Source organism: Micrasema longulum, unplaced genomic scaffold, assembly GCF_059751315.1.
Source record: "Micrasema longulum isolate JH-2025_06_02 unplaced genomic scaffold, ASM5975131v1 h1tg000888l, whole genome shotgun sequence".
Classification (NCBI taxonomy): domain Eukaryota; kingdom Metazoa; phylum Arthropoda; class Insecta; order Trichoptera; family Brachycentridae; genus Micrasema; species Micrasema longulum.
This window is the reverse complement of record NW_028278079.1, coordinates 352,928-373,183: the sequence shown is the minus strand read 5'-3', so window position 1 is coordinate 373,183 and position 20,256 is coordinate 352,928. Positions and strand designations below refer to the sequence as shown.

The following is a 20,256-nucleotide window of genomic DNA, read 5'->3' as shown; positions in this document are numbered from 1 at the left end:
TATGTATACATACATATAATTTTTAAACTTTTTATAGATTGTATTACGTCTGTATCATTTTGAATTCATTTCCATACCTTGTATTATGTTTATTTCATAATTTTTAAAAACTTATTCATACCCTTTTGATTTGTAGTGTATCATAATTTTTATTCTGCTTTTTGTAAAAAATGTTGTAAGTAGTTAAAATTATAAAAAACGTCTGTAAATAAATATTGATATCTTAATGTCCCTAAATGAGTTTTTTTTACAAAAACTCCTTGGGAATATTATATAAAATTATGCATAGTATGTTTTCAATTATGTAAAAAAAAATTACCGATGAATTTCATATTTCGTTTTAAAATAATCAATTGATTTAAAGAATTAAATTTTAGTACCGAAAAAAAAACAACCATAAATGAACAAAGTGTACATGATTTTTTTATTTTCCCCTTACCTTAGTGGAATAATACAGTTTTTAAGACAGTTATTCAAAATTTTCTTTTTGAGGAAATTATTTGTCAATTTACAAACACTATTCTGATTTAAAGGCAGTTTGAATGTTTGAATATCAGTTAGTATACAGAGTGTTCTTTAAACCCTGTCGCATCCGAAACCACGATGATCAGTATGGGCAAGAAGACATATTAGCATATTTAAAAAAATATTTAGAACAAAGAAAATTTTTGAAAATAAAATATTAAAAAACAAATGGTTGCTTACTTCTGCAGGGGAGAAGTGAGGGGAGCGCGGCGCAGTATCAGACTCCCCCCTTCCCCCTCCTCGTTTCACCCCCGCAGAAGTAAGCAACCATTGGCTTTTTTTGCTATTTTATTTTTTTAAATTTTATTTGTTCTAAAAAAATTTTTAACATGCCAATATGTCTTCTTGCTCATACTGATCATCGTGGTTTCGGATGTGACAGGGTTTAAAGAACACCCTGAATATTGGACGACATCATATTTTGGGATAAAGAAGTAAAATAAATCTCAAATAGTTATCTTTTTATATCCGTCAAATTATATGTGTTTTCAATTGTTTAATTGTATGTAGGTATTCCCAATATTGTCTTTTTGAGTACCGAATATATATTTTAGCGGATTTTTTAATAGTTAAAAAAAAACACGTTAATTCAATGTGGCGAAAAGTGAATGTCACACAGTGTGTAAAGTGGCCACTTAAACCAGTCAATGACATGTCATAAGCCCTGTAAATGCCTAGACTGCCACATTCCCTTCTCAAAAATGTTATCCCTCTCTGCTGCAACAAATTGAAATATTTTGTGTTATTTGAGAAATAATTGAAAAAAAAGAAGAGGGGATGGAAGGAGGAGCTTTAGTTTAATAGGTTTAGGGAGACCATTACAATGGAACATCTTATAACGGGCTATATTGAAAGGTTGTTTGATTTCTTAATCACTCGTGAATAAATATTTACCAACAAAAAGTGACACAATTCTTAAAACAATCTGAGAGGTTTTTACACACATTCATGACACAAGCAGGTATTTTGGTTTCGATTCGAAATGTCACCTGTCTGGCGGTCAAAGAACAACTAAATAAAATACCAGCCACGGTCTCAGGCTAGAGAAAACGAGATTCAATCTAAATCCGCGGAAGCATTTCCTGAGCAATAGGGTTGTTGATGGTTGGAATAAGCTGCCACAAGACCTGATCTCAATGTGTAGTCTGAATGGGTTCAAAAATGGACTATATTTGTTTCGGAAAAGTTAAAGTGCGCCAACAACTAACTTTCATTTAAATAGATTTAAGCATATCAGCTTCAAGCTACTCGCTTAAAATTAATATAATAATAATAATGGATTGGGCATTACTGAGCGTCTCAGCATCAGTTAAGTGTCATCATTTTTGAGGGCTCAGGAAGCATCTATGAAATAATTGGTCAATGAGCAACAAACAATTTTTTCTATGTCTTTTTAAACACAAACCCTGGCAACAGTTGATGGTCACCACTGATGAAAAATGTAAGTAGTTCAGTAAAACACAGAGTTCTAGAAAACATTTTAATAAAATATTTACAAAATAGGAAACAATAATATTGTGTTTTAAGTTAAACAGATGAGATTAGACTAAATTTTATAGCAATAATTGCATTATATGTTAATCCTCATTTATTTAAGCAAAAGTACAAAAATGTCTTACTCTCTAATGACGTCTATAACATTTTGCATTTGTTTTGATTAATAACAAATTTATGCAACTTTTGGTATTTCTAGAGCTTACAACTCGTCATTGACTGATTTAAATGGTCATTTTACATACTTTAAAACATTCACCAGTCTGCCATGTTTGTGATGATTCTTTGATTCCTTCACATCACCTGGGATGAACACGTGAAATCAAATACGATGATTTTAATTTAGGACATTATTGCAAACATAAGCATTACCCAAAACACTTATTTAGCTTGAATTAATTAAACCGTATTTGTTTTTTAAGTATTTTAAACAGTTTTATACATCATTAGCTGTTTAATCATCAGTGTGGCCATTATGTGAAGCAGTGTTGTCGAATAAAAAAATAAAATCCCCAAATTAACCATAGAGAAGATTCAGGATACCACCCCTTTAACTATTATAATACAAATATCGTTGGAGTTTCACACTATAATATTTCTCAATCCCATATCAAGAATGTGTAGATTATACAATAGCATTGAAAGCACGTAAATCATCATTTTTGACAACAGATTGTTCGGGTTTAAGAACCGTTTGTACAAAATATATGTTTTTATACTAATATAATAATTTGAATGATTTAACTTTAATAATCATTCATTTATGCACTAAAAATATTGATTACTGTTTTTTCATTAAAAAAATAATTTTATTAGTCTGCATGTGATTAATAAAAAATGTATAACGTTCATTTTATTTATGTAAATATTTCTGTTTTTATTACTCTAGTCAACTATTATATATATTGTAAGCTACGTAAATGCTTAGACTTCTACATTCCTTCCTCGGAATTATGTCAAGTCAAGGCACCGTCTGGTTTTATTGAAAGTCGCCTAAGGTTTGCTGTCGCAAATCCTCCACGGCCGCTTCTCATACTGTTATGGAAAAGGAGTTATCCCACGCTCTTGCGTTAACCTGACGCAGTATTGCACGTAGAGTATGTCCTGGTCCAACTTCAAATGTGCGTGGGAAATTTCGTCCCTGCGGACGTGAGTAAAGGTTGTGCATTACTTGTTCCCACCGAACAGAATGAGAAATCTGGAAATAAAAATAAACTATGAAAATAGGGAAAAAAATCTAAAAGATGATTCAGTTATGTTTAAGGCTGTAGTCGGGTAAAACACACGAAAAATTAGGAAATCATACAAAAAAAAAGATAATACAATTCTATAAAAAAAGGTTTCAACTTAAATATTTCAATAACTTATTTATTTAAAAGTATTACCGAAGGCATAACTTTATGTAGAAATAAAGGAAAATGTCACAAAAATTTATGTGATTTAAAATGCTTGTATTTCTTTTCAAAAACAAAAAAATAAGATTTTGCTTCGGTCACTTTCATGTTAAATTTATTATCTTTAAATCACTACATGAAATTTTAGTTCAATACTTAGGCTTTATATGAGAATCGCCCTTCCGAAGTTTAGTCTTAATTTGAAATAGCGTAGTCTGCCAGTCGAAAAGTAATTATATTTTAGTTATATAAAACTTTTAAGTATATTTTTTAATAGAAATACCTTTAAAAAATATTGTTTTTATCTAATTTATGTTTTTTTATTACTGCGCAATTTAAAAGAAAACAACATTAGTTTGAAAATGGCAAAATCGTATGAATTCCTCATTGTTTGTACATTTTACCAGACTACAGCCTTAAGTGAAATATCAATATTGCTAATAACTATAGTTAACCAGATCTACGAGGTGTGTCTAATAAATATGCGAACTAGGTCATAAAAACTTTATTTGACAAAATTTCATCTAAATTAATTTTGTCTCTTTTAAAATACTTTCAGGTTACGTGGTACTGCAGTATCACCGACGATATATCGTACGTATTTACTAATGCAAAATGCCTTTTCTTTATTATTTACCTAATTATATTATTTACCACATTTATGAGACATTTTCAAAAACCAATTTTAGTTATGGAGCTTATTATACAACACTTTATTATGATAGAAAAATACATTGTAAGAAATGTAACTATGACTGAATGTAAGATTGTAGTAAATGGAGATAGTTTGAAACAGGTCGAAGAATTTGTATATCTGGGTAGTATGTTTACTAGAGATGGAAATATGGACAAGGATATTGAAAGGAGGGTTAGTGCCGGTAACAGAGTTAATGGTGCCTTAAAGTCTGTCGTAGCAAATAAGTGTCTATCGCAAGAGGCTAAATTAGCAGTTCATAATGGAGTTCTGGTACCAACCCTAATGTATGGAAGCGAAGCATGGAGTTGGAAAAAAAGGGACGAAAGTAGACTGAATGCTGTTGAAATGCGATCCCTCAGGCGAATGTGCGGAAAAACAATGTATGATAGGTGCCCTAATGTCGAAATTAGAGCAGAATGCAAGGCTGAGTTAAGCATTATCGACAAAATTAAGAAAGGTCTTTTGCGATGGTTCGGTCATGTGGAGCGAATGAATGATGAAAGAACGGCTAAAAAGATTTATGATGCGAATGTGTCTGGTTGTAGAAGTCGAGGAAGGCCGAGAAAGACATGGCATGATCAAGTACAACCAATTCTTGAAAGTGGTCATGTGAAAAGTCGGAATAATCGACGTGCGTGCATGAGAAGATGTATGAATGTGAAGGAAGCAAAGGAAGTGTGCCAGGACAGAGTGGTGTGGCGTTCTATCCTCTCTGCCTACCCCTCTGGGGAAATGGCGTGATGGTTAGTTAGTTAGTTAGTTAGAAAAATACATTAATTTAAAAATTAAATTTCAGATAATTTTTCACAATAAATACAATAATTAGATCAATCGAACATTGCTCTTATTTTTACCTGCTTAGGGAGCTGATTCCTAATATGCGCCTCATTTCTGTAATGCATCCCGTCGACACCAGACATGACCCTGACGTGCGGGTAGCTGATGTCACACAACTTCAGCGCCTCCTTCATGGGGGCCACTGCGGCTGCCACCGCGGGGGAATGGAAAGCGCCGCTCACACGAACGCGCTTTGTTAATCGAATACCCAATTCACGAGCGTGCTTCTCAATGTAGACAAGAGCCTATAAAACAAAGAATAATATTGTGGAACCAATATTGTAGTGATGATTGGACATAACAATGCCTTAGTTCCATAAAGAGATTACTAGAAATTACTAGTTTTGAGCTGACCAAGTTTAGACAGATCTTAACTGATTTGCAACAAATTTTCACTTTTATCACCTTAAGTGAAATATATATGTAAATATGTACATATTTTTTTTTTTTATTGGGTTGTTTATTGTTTACTTTTTATCGTGAACACTTGACTATCTTACTACTCCGCTCAATGGATATTTGACATAAAACTCTCAAATTATTTCAAACTAAAATTCACAAATAGGGTTTAGAATTCCAACCGTCTATGCGCTCTGTAGCTAGGGTGTGTTGTAACACACCTTGCAGCTACATCCAGCTCTTATTTGTAAATATTTTGAAAAATAATTAGAAACCAAAATTCAATTTTTAAATAATGCAATTGGGGCTAAGCTCCATACCGCCCATGCGCTTTGTAGCTGCAAGACTTGATGTAATCTAACTCCTATCTGTTATTAAATGAAATTATAATTGGGAGCGAAGAGCTAGAATCTCAACCGTCCATGCACTATATAGCTGCAAGACGTGTTGGGATATTTATTGTACAGCGCCCTTGAGGTGATCTTTATGAAAATGGCGCTATTTAAATTATCTACAATATAAATAATAATTAATGTAAAATATATGCACAGTGATTACTAGTTTTAGGTGTAAAGTTGTTATGCAAACTATCACAACGTTTTCATTAGTTAGCTAAGAGATTGTTGAGTTTATTTCTATCCATATGAGAACATATGTCTAACAAGATGAAATCAACAATTTTGAAGACATACCTTTGTATAAATTAAAAAGGGTGTTTTTTTTTTTAAAAAAAAAATGAATAGTGTAACTCAAAACTCCCTCTATAGAACAGAGCCATTGATAATTAAAATTTATTTTTATCAAATTTTGGCAACCCTTCACTCTAATGGCTAAGATGTTTGTCTCATACGTGGAGGGTGTGGTGTTTGGCGCATTGCCTACTATGCTTGGGGTCTAAGGTCAAATTCCTGGCAGGGTGGACATGAAATATTGATTTTAAAGGTGGTTCTACACTGCAATATTTCAAAGTTCCTGGACAGGCACCGACAGCGTAAGACTGATCACCGTACCTTATATGTAACAAAAGTAATGAAGATAGGCGGCAATGAGTAAGTCCAGGGAAATTGGATATATAAAATGTTTTGAATATGAAGTTGAGTAATAGAAAATATGTATTATTTTTTGTATTTATAAAATATGACGTATTTACTTTTTAAACAAAGCCTATTTGATGCTAGTTATGAAGAAATCTCATTTTAAGATTTTTTGTTAGCAAATTGAGCCAGAAATCTGACGATTTATAGTTTTTGTTTTTGTAATAATTTTGCCAAAGTTGTAGTTAGAAAAAATGTTTTAATTATAATGAACTAAGTTGTGGTCGTGTGGCTAGTGTCTCGGACTCACGGATCAGAGGTCCGCGGTTCGAATTGCACTCTACCACAGCTTGACTCCCATTTTCTAATGATAGCGAACACTGGCGGGGAGCTGGTGGCCGGGCGACACGAAATCCCAAGATGAAATGTAATGTGTTCTTCCGATGCACGGCGTTTAATATCTTGTCCAAGCTGACGTTGCAGCGGGCTACGCGTTCAGACCTGTCAACCTCAGGGCTTTGGTGTTATCTGCCACAAGTTCAAAAAAATTTTAATGCTAACCTCTTCATTTCCTGAAAGAACTTTTAGGTTCGGCTGTATATAGTTTGCTATGCAGCAAAATGGATCTTTAACACCATTTGTGATACAATGCTCTACGGCCTGGGCGCATACTTTCTTGATGTTAGCGCTGGCTCCGAACCGAACTGTCAGCATACCTCCTGGTCTTAGTTTGCTAGCAGCCTCCATCGCAGCAGCACGCACGCTGACGAGCTTCAGTCCTGCAACATTGCAAAATCCACTTTATCAAAAAAGATAACAAAACCATAACAGAAAATCCAAAATGTTTATGATACACTTATGGTGGAGGTGCTTATAGCCCTGTATAAGACCGCCATTGGCGTATAGATACGAAGTATGGAGTCCCTACTTCACTTAAGACATCGAGTTACTGGAAAAAGTTCAAAGATGAGCTATGAAAATCTTAAAATTACTCAAAAGGATCCCTTACCACAGTAGATTAAAAGCGCTAAGACTTGCATCATTGGAGGAGAGGGGACTTGATAGAAACTTATAAGAATGATTACTTTGACTGCCCCCTGCATGAGCTATATCAATTAAATCTCAACACCAATTTACAGGGTTATAATTGAAAGCTCTATCGTCCACAACTCCACCTCAATCTCAAGAAAAACTTCCTTTCCAGTCGGGTGGTTTCAGACTGGAATAAATTGCCAAGCCTAGTTGTCCATTCCATTTCCGTCAAAGTTGGCAAACCAACAACATTATGAGTTTGTCCAAAATTTTGTACACAAGGACTGGATTCAACTCCCTCGTAGATCTAGACTTCTACATTACCTTCTCTAAAATGTTCTTCATCTCTGTTGTAATATGTTAATATTAACAGCCCCCGAGGGAGTTGAATCCAGTCTTTGTCTAAAAAAATTTGGACAAACTCAAAATATTGTTGATAAATCCACCTGGTCCACGAAGAAGCATTGAAATTGAAAAAATAAAATGTATGTAGGTGAAATAATTCAATTAGACGAATCTCACCCGCATAAATAAAGGTGTCACAAAAATCAACAGATGAAAGAATTGAAGGAATATAGATGTTCAAATATGGGCAGAATGGTGAATGTTAGTGTGTAAAGTGGCCACTTAAATCAGCCAATGACAGGTCATAAGCCCTGTAGATGCCTAGATTTCTATGTTACCTTCTCTAAAATGTTCTTCATCTCTGTTGTAATATGTTAGTTCAAAAACCATTTATTCACATTTTAGAAGGAGGTAGAACTTGGAAAAAAGCAGTACACGAGATATGGGTGCACCAGCAAAGACTATAACAAATCATAATAATAATAATAATAATCATATTTGCCTTGTTCCAACGGGATAGCTCCTGCAAAAATTAAAGCTGTAATCTCTCCGAGAGAGAACCCAGCCGTGGCAACACAAGAAGACAGAGCGGATGGTCGTTCTTCTTTTAACTTTTCAAGAGCGGCGAGACTGCAAACCACTATCATCTCTTGCGCGTGTTTACTTAATTCTTCTTCCGTTTTAATCTCCAGTAAATCAATACCGACTACTTCTGAGGCGAGTTTGAACAGTTCGGAAACATCTGGAAATTTTAGTAAATCTTTTCCCATTCCTAAGAACTGTGTTCCTTGGCCAGGAAATAATATAATCGATACATCCGAAGGATCGATGCCGGATTCTTCATCTATATATTTTCTCATGAGTACTGGGTACGGAAGCGTAGCCCATCTATCATTTTCATTCTTGGGGTTGATATCGTTGAACGATGCTGCATTTTCTAATAGATCCTTCAGTGGTGAACTTGATCTTTCTTCCTCGCTTACATTATTTAACTTATCAGAGTGATATTGCGCACAAGCTGGGGAACAGTAACCTACAGGTATCCTATTAATATCGCTCCATTTTCTTGATTTTCTTAATATCAATCTCAATGCAGAAAGCATTTTAATTATTATAATAATCCTAAATTACAACAAAGACGACACTAGCATACAAATATTTATATCAATAGGTGGATTGATTAATATACTATATTTTTGTAATTTGTATACAACTCTTTATTTTGAGGTTATAATTTATATTGAACATAGACAAAAGAAAGATAATGAGTTTGAAATGTCAAACGAGGTTAGTGTTGTACCAACACCAAGTAGATTTTTTTCCCTTCTGCCAAAACATAATAACATCAGCCAAAAACAACTTACATTTATACAATAAACATAAGAAAAACACGAACAACAATTTAGACACAAACAATAGATAACAAAAATATATGTACAAGTATAACTTAAATATTTTTTTTATTTAGCTTATTACACCAACTATCAGCATACATTAATTGTTGTTCAAAAATCTTTTATAAAATGTATGTGAGGAACGCACTTTAATCGAAATTGGCTGTGTAGTAAATAATAAACAGTAAGTCTTGTGAGTTGCAAAATAAAACTCACGGTAAAGAAAAGAGTTACAACCCAAACGTAAAAACGTATAACGGAAAGATGGACAAAAGGAAGCGGTTCGATGGAACACGGTGACGCCCTGGTTCTTTGGTCAGGTGTCCCAGATACAGACAGAGCCTGCCTGTTTATGAATGGAAGAGGATGTATGGATCAAATATTTGCTTTACGAAACATGACAGAAAAATTTCTTGCTAAAAACCAAAAGCCTTTCTGCGCATTTGTCGATCTGCAAAAAGCGTTTGATAGAGTTGAAAGAAAAATTATGGAAGGTGTTATCGGAGTACGGAGTAAGCGGAAATCTAACACGTGCTTTTGCTTCTCTATATAAAGACAGCACAGCATGTGTTAGGGTAAATGGATCATACACATCGTGGTTTGACATTCATAAAGGAGTGAAGCAGGGATGTGTTATGTCACCGTGGCTGTTCAACGTGTATATCAATAACTGCATGAAAGAACTAAAAGGCTTAAGAATGGGAGCAGAAATGGGTGATTTAAAAGTCAATTGTATTTTGTATGCTGACGATGCTGTACTCCTTGCTAACAACAAAGAGGAACTGCAATTCTTGGTAACAAAGGTCTACGATGTATGCAAGAGAAGCGATTTGCTGATGAATGTCGATAAATCGAATGTGATGGTTTTTGAAAGAAATGAAAGTATGACTAAATGTGAAATCACTGTGAATGGAGTTATACTAAAACAAGTAGAGGAATTTGTGTATCTGAGAAGTATGTTCACTAGGGATGGAATGACTGAGAAAGATATTGAAAGGAGGGTGAGTGCCGGGAACAGAGTGAACAGTGCACTTAAATCGACCTTGGCAAATAAATACTTGTCACAAGAGGCAAAATTGGCAGTTCACAGCTGAGTCCTGGTCCCGTCCCTGATGTCCACACATGAGCGAAGTATGGACTTGGAAAAACAGGGATAAAAGTAGGCTGAATGCTGTCGAAATGCGATCTCTCAGGCGAATGTGTGGTAAAACTATGTACGATAGATGAACAAATGTTGAGATCCGTACATTATGCTTACACGCTTGTCTCAGCCTTAGCTGAGACAAGCATTATTGACAAAATCAAGAAAGGACATTTGGACATGTAGAACGAATGGACAGCGAGAGAACGGCTAAGAATATTTACAATGCGAATGTTGATGGATGCAGAAATAGAGGAAGACCGAGAAAGACATGGCTTGACCAAATCCAACAAATACTTAAAGATGGACATGTCAAAAGTCAGAATAATCGGCGCGCGTGCATGAGAAGATGTATGAATGTGGAGGAAGCAAGATCTGTGTACAAAGATAGAGTGTTGTGGCGTTCTTTCCTCTTTGCCTATCCTTATGGGGAAACGGCGTGATGGTTCTGTCTGTCTGAATAGTTTCAACCATATTATCATCGAGTTAACTCGATGAATGAAAACCTATTTTTTTTATTTAATTTCAAAAATAATTTTTCGTAATGTTCATCATAGATTTTTTTTTAGCATTTTCAATGATTGACTTTATTATTAGCGATTGAAAAACATTGCTTCTAAAAAGTTCTCGTTCCGTAAAGTTGGCAGAAAGTATTTACAAATCAACTATGGCTATCCCACAACCCCCTTTACAGGGTGGACCCCCTTGTAGAGGTGGTTTTGGCTATCCTCAAAATAACTTTTTTTTTGTTAAGGCGTTTTATCAAAATAGGAGATTTATATTTATTTATTGAATTAGATATCATTCCCATTGGAATAGATAGTAAAAACATTGTGGCTGTAGGATTACTGAAAATTAAAAGTAGATATGGCAACCATGTCTAGTCTATGATGGCAATAAATTTGACAATCGCCGATTTGTAGCCAACGTCAAGCGAAAGCGGTCTTTCAAATTTGACAAATAATTTATACAACTTCAAAAAATATTTTTCTTTACTTAATCAAGATGTTAATCGCCGTTGAAGGCTGTGCACACGGCGAATTAGAAAAAATATACAAGTGTATTGAACATTTGCAAGAAAAAAATAACGTGAAAGTCGATTTGTTGATATGCTGTGGCGACTTTCAGTCTGTAAGAAACAACAATGATTTGTGTTGTATGGCTGTTCCGGCAAAGTTCCACAACATTTGCACGTTTTACAAGTAAAAAAGCAACGCGTTGTCTAATAAATAAAAAAATTACTTCTCTTCTATAAAACCTTGTTTTAAAGCGTAAAATTTTAAGGTTAGAATAAATTGAATAATTAAGCTTATGCATTTTCTTAATTACAGATATTACAGCGGTGAGGCGACCGCCCCCATTCTGACGATCTTTATCGGAGGCAACCACGAAGCTTCTAATTACCTGCAAGAGCTTCCTTACGGGGGCTGGGTGGCACCAAATATTTTCTACTTGGGTCATGCGGGAGTTGTTACAGTTGCTGGCATTCGAATAGGAGGTAAATGTTTCGTCAAAAACCCATAAATACATTGAGGTAGTGTGAAAGTTGTTGAAGAAAGTCCAGAGAAGTAAAACTAAAATGGTGGTTTCTCTAAAAATAAATCTTATGAAAACCGCTTAAGGGAGCTGGGGTTAAGTTCACTGGAAGAGCGGAGGCAGCGCGGTGACTCGATTTAAACATTCAAAATCTTAACTGAGCAATATGATGTACCCAAGTTGAAACCAATATTCACTATGAATTAAAACCGCTATCTCAGAGGTTGAAATTAAACACTGCCTCCTTCTCGTCCAACCCCAGGAAGAACTTCCTGACAAACCGAGTTGTGGAGAAACGGAATGGAAAGGGATACCTTCTTTGCGATTTTCTTACTCGTATAGTCTGCATTTTTTGTAAAAGATAATTTTGAGTCAATCCAAACTCCTAGATATTTTATGCTTTCAACATTCTCAAGAACCTCTCCATCTAATTCAACACTGTGATCATTGTTAATCTATTGCAACACAAAGCCGGGAAATCGCCGGCCAAGGTCAATTTGTCACTGACTCACAAAGCCGGAGATTCGTTTGTCTTTGAAGTGATTTTTTTTACATTAAAACTGAATGACGATAACTTTATTAATAAAAATTACATAAATAAGTATGTTTCGGTTACTGATTTTATAATAAAATGTAATTATCACAATTTATTACAAAATACTAATTTAGCCTTAATGTTATTGTTATAAAAAATGTGTCAAAATTAAATAGTGTGTTGCATGAACAAATTATGTCATCTTTTTTAGTGGTGTAATGGGTTAAAACAGCGTTTCTTACCCACTATTATACATTTTGTTTTTTCCACATTTAGTTTTAGCTTATTTGGTTTAAGCCATTTGGAGACTGTATTTAATTCTGCATTTATTTTCCTTATTGCTGAGTCATAATCGTTATCAGCTACATAAATTAACGTATTACCTGCAAATAATAGAATTTGGCATTTGAAATTCATATTATTTTAAATAACATGAATTTGTTTTCAGGTCTTTCAGGGATATTCAAAGGCTATGATTACAACAAGGGACATTTTGAAGTTACTCCGTATACTGACAACACCAAGAAGAGTGTTTACCACATCCGTAATTTGGAGGTAGGTATCATCACGATTCTCTTATCCGCAATTTATGGTGCGTATTATACTGCATTGGCAACACTGGTGATGCATTTCTTTCCATTTTTAAATTCATTTCAACAGAGAAGGGAATATGGACGTTACTTACTTACTTACATTACTTACATTACTTCACAAAAGTCAACAGATGGAAGAGTTGAGAAAATGTGGATGTTCAAACATGTGCAGAATGGTGAATGTTACTCAGTGTGTAAAGTGGCCACTTAAACCAGCCAATGACAGGTCATAAGCCCTGTAAATGCCTAGACGTCCATATTCCCTTCTCAAAGATGTTTTCCCTCTCTGTTGAAATGAATTTAAATATGAATAACTCCCTAGGGAGGAAATCCAGCCAGTCTGCAAGCATTTGGACATAATCAAACACTGTTGCATTTCTTTCCATTTCGTGCTATAAATATTGATATTCAATTCAATTCAATTCAATTTATTTATTTTAAATATAACATATACATTACAAAAATATATTCAATACGTACATATTATAAAAAAGGAAAAAAAATACACGAAAGAGACTCATGTCAAAGGAGTCGAAGAATCCTGCTCCGGAAAACCCCTTCGGATACATGGAACAGATCAATATCCAGAGCGATGTTGTTCAACATAGCGGTAGCTCTTCCAACAGGCATAACCATAGGCAGGTTGGTCCTGAATATCGGAATATGAAACAATCTATGCTGACGCTGTCTTAGGTAATTATCAGGAACATACAAACCAATGCTCATCATAATTTCAGAATTATCGATCATACCGCGCAACAATCGATAAAAATGTGTGGTCAAATACACATTCCTTCTAGTCTCTAAACTGTTGTAGCCAAGCATACCCTGGAGAAACTCGGTCGGGTAGAGCCAAGGATAATACCCGCACTCTCTCATGTAGAGATATCTCAGAAACTTCTTTTGGATTTTCTCTATCATAAGAGAGTACTTCAGTTCATGTGGCCCCCAAATCATCGAGCCACTCTCGAGTCTACTTCGCACCAAGGAGTTGTAAAGAGTTCTCAGTACGCGGGTATTTTCGAAAACCCTGGCAGTACGCAGAACAAATCCTAACATCTTCAATGCATCACCACTGATTGTCTCTATGTGTTCATGAAATGTCAGAGTGCTTACAAATCTAACGCCCAGATCCTTAACATTCGATGTTCGTATCAGATTCTGGTCATTCATTAAGTTAACAGGGTGAACGGTGCACTGAAATCCACCTTGGCACACAAATGTTGGGTCGCAGGAGGCAAAACTAGCAGTTCACAACGGAGAATGGAAGCAAAGTATGGAATTGGAAAGATAATGATGAAAGTAGGTTTAATGCTGTCGAAGAGCGATCTCTCAGGCGAATGTGTGGTAAAACGACCTATGATAGGTGCACAAATATCGAGATCCGTGAACTATGTAAGGCTGAGATAAGTATTATCGACAGAAATAAGAAAAGGGTGCCGCGTTGGTTTGGACATGCAGAGCGAATGGACAGCGAAAGAACGGCTAAAAGGATCTACGATGCGAATGTTGATGGATGGAGAAGAATGCGAACAATGCTCGTTCAAAAGCATTAAGCGGTTAAATGGATTGTCTCATTCGCCCAAACCAATATTGAATCAACTGCGCCACAAGTTTTCATTGCGCGTTTTGTAATATTAATAATAATACAGATGTACATAAATTAATTACATACATAAATACGTAGTGTTTGAAACTGTCTGAACATTTTGTTAATTATCTCTGTTTATTAAGTCTTCTTTGTTTATTCTCACATGCAAAAATATTTTTAAAAAGTATATTGTTAAGTGCCCTCGGCACGGGTAACCTCAGTGAGGTCACATTATTTTTATTATTTTTATTATTTTTTTCATTGAGTCTTTATTCGATAAAATATACACATTATTACAATATTAATACGTCATAAAGAAAAAAAAAGTAATTATAACATATTTGTCCCGATAAACTATTCAATGATCATTTGTCATCGGGTGCTCAGACATTAGTTTTAATTAATAATCAAATAAAAGAGTACAGACATAATACTGTATACTTATAAATAATGAACATATATTATTTTATTTTTGATGCTTTTAAAAATATTATTGAAAAGAAAAACTCAAAAAACCAGATCAGAATGGTTAAAGAAATATTTTTTTTAAAAGTAAGAAAATAGAGTAAAATAATACAACTAAAATTAAAGAATAGCCAAATGGCTAGTAAATAAGTAAATACTCAAATATATTTTAAATATAGGAAAAAATATAAACACACATATAAATAGTGTGTGCTCATAAACGTAATCAAAACAAGATAAAAATCATAGATTATAATGGGAAAAAAAAAAAAAAATAAATGATAATTAACTGTTGTTCTTTTCAAACTGAGTGTTTATGGTTTTAGGTATTTCGTCTTCGTCAGTTAACAGAAAAAATTGACATTTTGATGTCTCACGATTGGCCACGGAACGCCGCTCAGCATGGAGACACTTCCCGACTTATTAAAGACAAGCCTTTCTTTGCGTAAGTATAGAATTATGTCATTTTCTTCTTCTTCTTCACCCCTTTCCGCACCTAGTGGTGCATAGGGCACTGCATTGGTACACCAATCTCAGCGTATCTTGATATTTTTTCTCCCATGAGGGTAAGATGATCAGATATCTTACGCTTCAGTAGCCTTTCCAGGGACTATGAAATATTCTAGTGTAAAAACACCTGATTAAATAAATATTTCATTTCAACCATGTCGGGTATCGAACCCCAGACCTCTTGCATGACATGCAAACGCACTGATCACTACACAATGAGGCCGACATTACGTCAGCTTAGACGCTTTCTTTATCAAAAGATTTTCGAATATGTCCTAATACTGAATTTAAAAAGTTTGAGGGATTTTATTTAAGATTGATAAACCATTTGATATAGGTGGAAGACCTTTTTCTGTGTTTGATTCTGGTAGAGTCGCCGTGAAATACTTAATTAACTTGTCTGTCGGGCAACAGCGAGAACTCGCTCAAGTGCATATCAACATCAGTGTCGCAGTGTCGGGTTGTGGTCCTGTGGCCAGGGTCTCGGACTCACGGGTCAAAGGTCCGTGGTTCGAATCCCACTCTGACCCAACTTGATTCCGATTTTCTAATATGTAGTTATTTACAACAGAATGGGCAGAATGGGGAATGTTAGTGTGTGAAGTGGCCACTGAAACCAGCCAATGACAGATCATAAGCCCTGTAAATGCCTAGACTTGTATATTCCCTACTCAAAATTGTTTTCCCTCTCTGTTGCAACAAATTTCGATCTAAATAACTGCCTAGGGAGGAAATCCAGCCAGTCTGCAAACATATGGACATGCTCAAAACATTGTTAAATCAATTTTTATCACCATCTGGAATATCTAAGGAAACTATGCATTCCCGATGGTCTAGCTGACAGGCGTCTTACGCTTAGATCAGCTACGTGTACGGCGAGAGAAAAGGTTATGCCTGTATGCAAACGCATTTGGATGTGAATGCTCATTTGCGGTCGCAGGCCCTACGGCATGGAATGCTCTCCCAGCAGAGGTGCGAGGCTGTGAGAGTGAAGTGACGTTTCGGAAGTAATTTAAAACCCACTTGTTCTCTAAATCATTTGAATAAATCTCTAGCATGTGATAATAAAATAAATTCTTTTAATCAAATAACAAATTTAAAATCTTCAATTAAATTTATTTATGTATAGAATCACTTTGTAAAGCACCTTTGAGGTAGTATATTACAAAAATGGCGCTATATAAGTAATCTATAATAATAATAACACAGTCAATAATTTAAAAAAGCTATGCAATGTCCCGCAGCAGTTTCCAAATTTGAATATTTTTTCCCACGAATGGCTTTTGTTGAAAATTGTTTTGTCTTTGTTTATGCCCAAATTTTCTATTTGAGTTTGTGATTTCCAGTCAAGAGATAGAAGAAGACCGCCTGGGGTCCCCTCCCGCTGCAGAGCTGCTCGAGAAGCTGCGACCGGTCCACTGGTTCGCCGCCCACCTGCACTGTCGCCACGCAGCGCTGGTGCCACACGCCGACTCCGACACTTACACCAAGTTCCTCGCCCTGGACAAGTGCTTGCCGAGAAGGAAGTTTTTACAGGTTTGCCATTCTAAATTTTTGAAATTGAACCAATTAAAATACGTTGGAACCTCATTTTACATGGTTTTGAAATAACACCGCCAAAGAATTAAATTAAAACTATTTTTGAACATTAATTTCAAAATGCGTAAAACTCTAATTATTTATTTATTTATTATGGAAATCTAACAGTCATTTTATCAAACTCAAGGTACAAGAAAACAATTTTAATAAGTAAGAACAATTGCAGATTTCACACTAATTTATTATGAATAATTTTTGTACAACTCATTATATTGTTATATTTTATATTGTAAAAGGCACGTGTGCCGTTTAACAAATAAATTTTTTAAAAATATTTTTAAAAAAAAAATACAGAAGGAGAGGGGAAAAAAATACAAAAAAAATATTATAAAAATGAAATAAAAAGCACATAAAAGGAAGAAGACATGTTATAGTTCCGACTCTACCATCCTCCTAAACAGATGGAAGGGTTGAGGAAATGTGGATGTTTAAACATGGGCAAAATGGTGAATATTACACAGTGTGAAAAGTGACCACTTAAATCAGCCAATGACGGGTCATAAGCCCTGTAAATGCCTAGACTTCCATATTCCCTTCTCAAAAATGTTTTACCTCTCTGTTGCAACATATTTAGATCTATATGACTCCTTAGGGAGGAAATCCAGCCTGTCTGCATGCGTTTGGACGTACTCAAAACATTGTTCTAAATTTTGAATCACGATTTAGGTGGTGAACATTCCACACAAGAGTGACGTCCCGATACAACTGGAGTACGATCTGCAGTGGCTGACTGTCCTGCACCTCACCAACCACCTCCTCAGCGTCAGGACTAGTTCCTGCTATATGCCCGGAGAGCACGGAGACCAGAGGTATTTCTTTTTTTTTTTGTAGGTAAGAGTTGCTTATTTTTTGTCTTGCTGATCACGTATTAGGTTAGAGATGGGCATTTAGTTTTTTTTATAAAAATAGCAATAACAGTTACCGTTTCAAAAATTAAGCTGTTTCGTGAAGACGTTTAAAAAATGACAGTTTAGTGCAGTGGGCTACCCCCGCCCCCCCCAAAATATTTTTTTCTCGAATTACTTCATTAAAATAAATAATAATATTAACTTATATTAAAAAGAATATTTTTTTTAGCTTCCCATTTCCCTTAACACATTAAATATTTTGTTATGAATTAAAAATATATGAAAGTTTTTTCCACTCAATTTTTATTAATTAAGAAACTAAACATTACTAATTTTCTGTAACGTTTTTTAATGTTTTAAATTATCATTTAATGTATTTTAAAACAACCTTATTTTATGGAATAACATAAAAAAATTTTTTAGCTTAAAACTTTTATTAAATGCAAATAAAGACCTTTAAATTCACAAAATGATATTTCATTTATACCTATAATTATGTTTTCATTCAGATCATATACATATTATATGAACTTAATTATTTACTTAACATATATATTAAACTGCCTACGTTAAATTATCAATATTGTATATACAAGAAATTGGATGCACATGTAAATTGGGCGGGCTTTTTTTTACTTACATTGTTTATAAGAGCTTACACTAAAATTGAGCTACTAATTAAACTTGGCATTCCTTTTATACAAATAGCAGGGCCAGCATTTTAAAGAAATTGTGCGCTTGCCTCATTACTGCATGTAAATTCCGATAAAACTGTATGGAGTTTGGATGGATCGGTACAAAATGTAAAAATCTTATATAGCTTTGACACCGGTCGGTAGGAAATAAAATGTGGTTAAAAACAAACAATTTATTTTATTAAAAATAATTTCATTAAAATATTAATTTTATTTTATAGACAATTGAAGGTAACTCTGTGAACTTCTCATTGTAATACGGGCCCTGGCTCCTGTAAATGAATGATTAGCGTCTGAAGCATTTAAATAAATAGTTGATTTTATTTTAGATATAATTTTACCCCGACGGAAGAAGAAAAGGCGTCCGTTTTAACAATGATCGGAGATCTCGTAATCCCCCAAAACTTTGTGATGACAGCCGAGCCCTACAATCCTGGCGCTGCAGCCAATAAGAGGCAGCCACCGCCGGTTCTCAACCCCCAAACCTCCCGCTTGTGTGACCTTCTCCGGTTAGACGACCCGGTCAGCCTCGTACTCCTGCAGATGGGAAACGTCCTACCCGCTCACTCTCCCGTCACCCCCAACAGGAAGAATGACTCCGTAACCAATTCTGACTTTGACTCCGACAACACGTTCAGCGATCTTCTATCCAACACCTCGTTTTCTAGTCCCAAGACACCTTTAATGCTACCGGTGCCTAAGAAATCATTCTCAGAAACGGTGTTAGAGTTGAAAAATACTCCGGTGACCGAAACCACCTTAACAGAAGACTGTGGAAGAGACTCGGAGAAGATTGAGGAACTACCAGTTCCTACAACGTGTTCTACGCCTATCTCAACTAAGAAGCCTTTTAAAAGACGCAACGAAAGCTTCTACACTAACAAACTAGAAGATGACGACTCATAATAGTAATTTTTACAATAGTTTTTATGTATGAATATACGGCTTTTTAAATGTATTATTGGGAAATACCATATGATGCACAATATAGCATATAAATGAATGGATTATTATTGACTATTTCAATATGTTTTTACATATTCTTTATCTCATTTTACTAATGTCTATTATAAAACTTGAAAAAATTGTTTTCGGGCGTTGCCTAGTAGGTGAAATGGTTCAGCCAGATGAATCTCACCCGCATGATAAAGGTTTCAGCTCTTTTACTTCACAAAAGTCAACGGGTGGAAGAGTTAGGGAAATGTGGATGTTTAAACATAGGCAGAACGGTGAATGTTACGCAGTGTGTAAAGTGGCCACTTAAACCAGGCGATGACAGGTTATAAGACATAAATGACTAGACTTCCATATTTCCTTCTCAAAAATGTTTTCCCTCTCTGTTGCAACAAATTTAGGTCTATTAAAATATTGAAAAAATACATGAATAAACATAATAGAATTTTATGTATATAATAGTGTGCATAATATGTCAAGTAGTAGTCGTTTAATTCTTATCAAGAATGTATTTTTAAGATCGTCTATAATTTACACTGACAATTTTGAAGTGATATTACGCACCTATAATATAAATTTGTACAAATTTTAGAGAATATCTTTTTTAATCTATTTTCTCATCTACTCTTTTTGGAAGT

The 20,256-nt window shown here is 34.7% G+C and overlaps 2 protein-coding genes across 2 annotated transcripts; one reads left to right on the top strand and one right to left on the bottom strand.

The window, feature by feature from the left end:
• Positions 1-1,991: 1,991 nt before the first annotated feature.
• Positions 1,992-8,999, bottom strand: beg (malonyl-CoA-acyl carrier protein transacylase beg). The gene is made up of 4 exons (XM_088231502.1): positions 8,260-8,999; positions 6,942-7,159; positions 4,965-5,192; positions 1,992-3,217 (listed from the first exon to the last, which is right to left on the bottom strand). Exons 1-4 carry the CDS (start codon positions 8,858-8,860, stop codon positions 3,050-3,052), a joined length of 1,215 nt encoding a protein of 404 aa, XP_088087628.1. The 5' UTR covers positions 8,861-8,999; the 3' UTR covers positions 1,992-3,049.
• A 2,197-nt stretch (positions 9,000-11,196) lies between these two features.
• ldbr (lariat debranching enzyme) lies at positions 11,197-20,030 on the top strand. Its single transcript, XM_088231515.1, has 7 exons — positions 11,197-11,494; positions 11,624-11,790; positions 12,812-12,918; positions 15,339-15,457; positions 16,869-17,058; positions 17,788-17,930; positions 18,994-20,030. Exons 1-7 carry the CDS (start codon positions 11,298-11,300, stop codon positions 19,568-19,570), a joined length of 1,500 nt encoding a protein of 499 aa, XP_088087641.1. The 5' UTR covers positions 11,197-11,297; the 3' UTR covers positions 19,571-20,030.
• The last annotated feature ends 226 nt before the right edge of the window (positions 20,031-20,256 follow it).

Coding starts and splice junctions, on each gene's coding strand:
- beg (XM_088231502.1), bottom strand. CDS start 8,860: ATGCTTTCTGCATTGAGATTGATATTAAGAAAATCAAGAAAATGGAGC. Junction 5,193..6,941: donor TTCTTTCAGGAAATGAAGAG/GTTAGCATTAAA, acceptor TTTGTTTTATAG/GCTCTTGTCTACATTGAGAA. Junction 3,218..4,964: donor GGAATCAGCTCCCTAAGCAG/GTAAAAATAAGA, acceptor TTTTATTTCCAG/ATTTCTCATTCTGTTCGGTG.
- ldbr (XM_088231515.1), top strand. CDS start 11,298: ATGTTAATCGCCGTTGAAGGCTGTGCACACGGCGAATTAGAAAAAATA. Junction 11,495..11,623: donor AACATTTGCACGTTTTACAA/GTAAAAAAGCAA, acceptor TCTTAATTACAG/ATATTACAGCGGTGAGGCGA. Junction 17,931..18,993: donor GGAGAGCACGGAGACCAGAG/GTATTTCTTTTT, acceptor ATTTTATTTTAG/ATATAATTTTACCCCGACGG.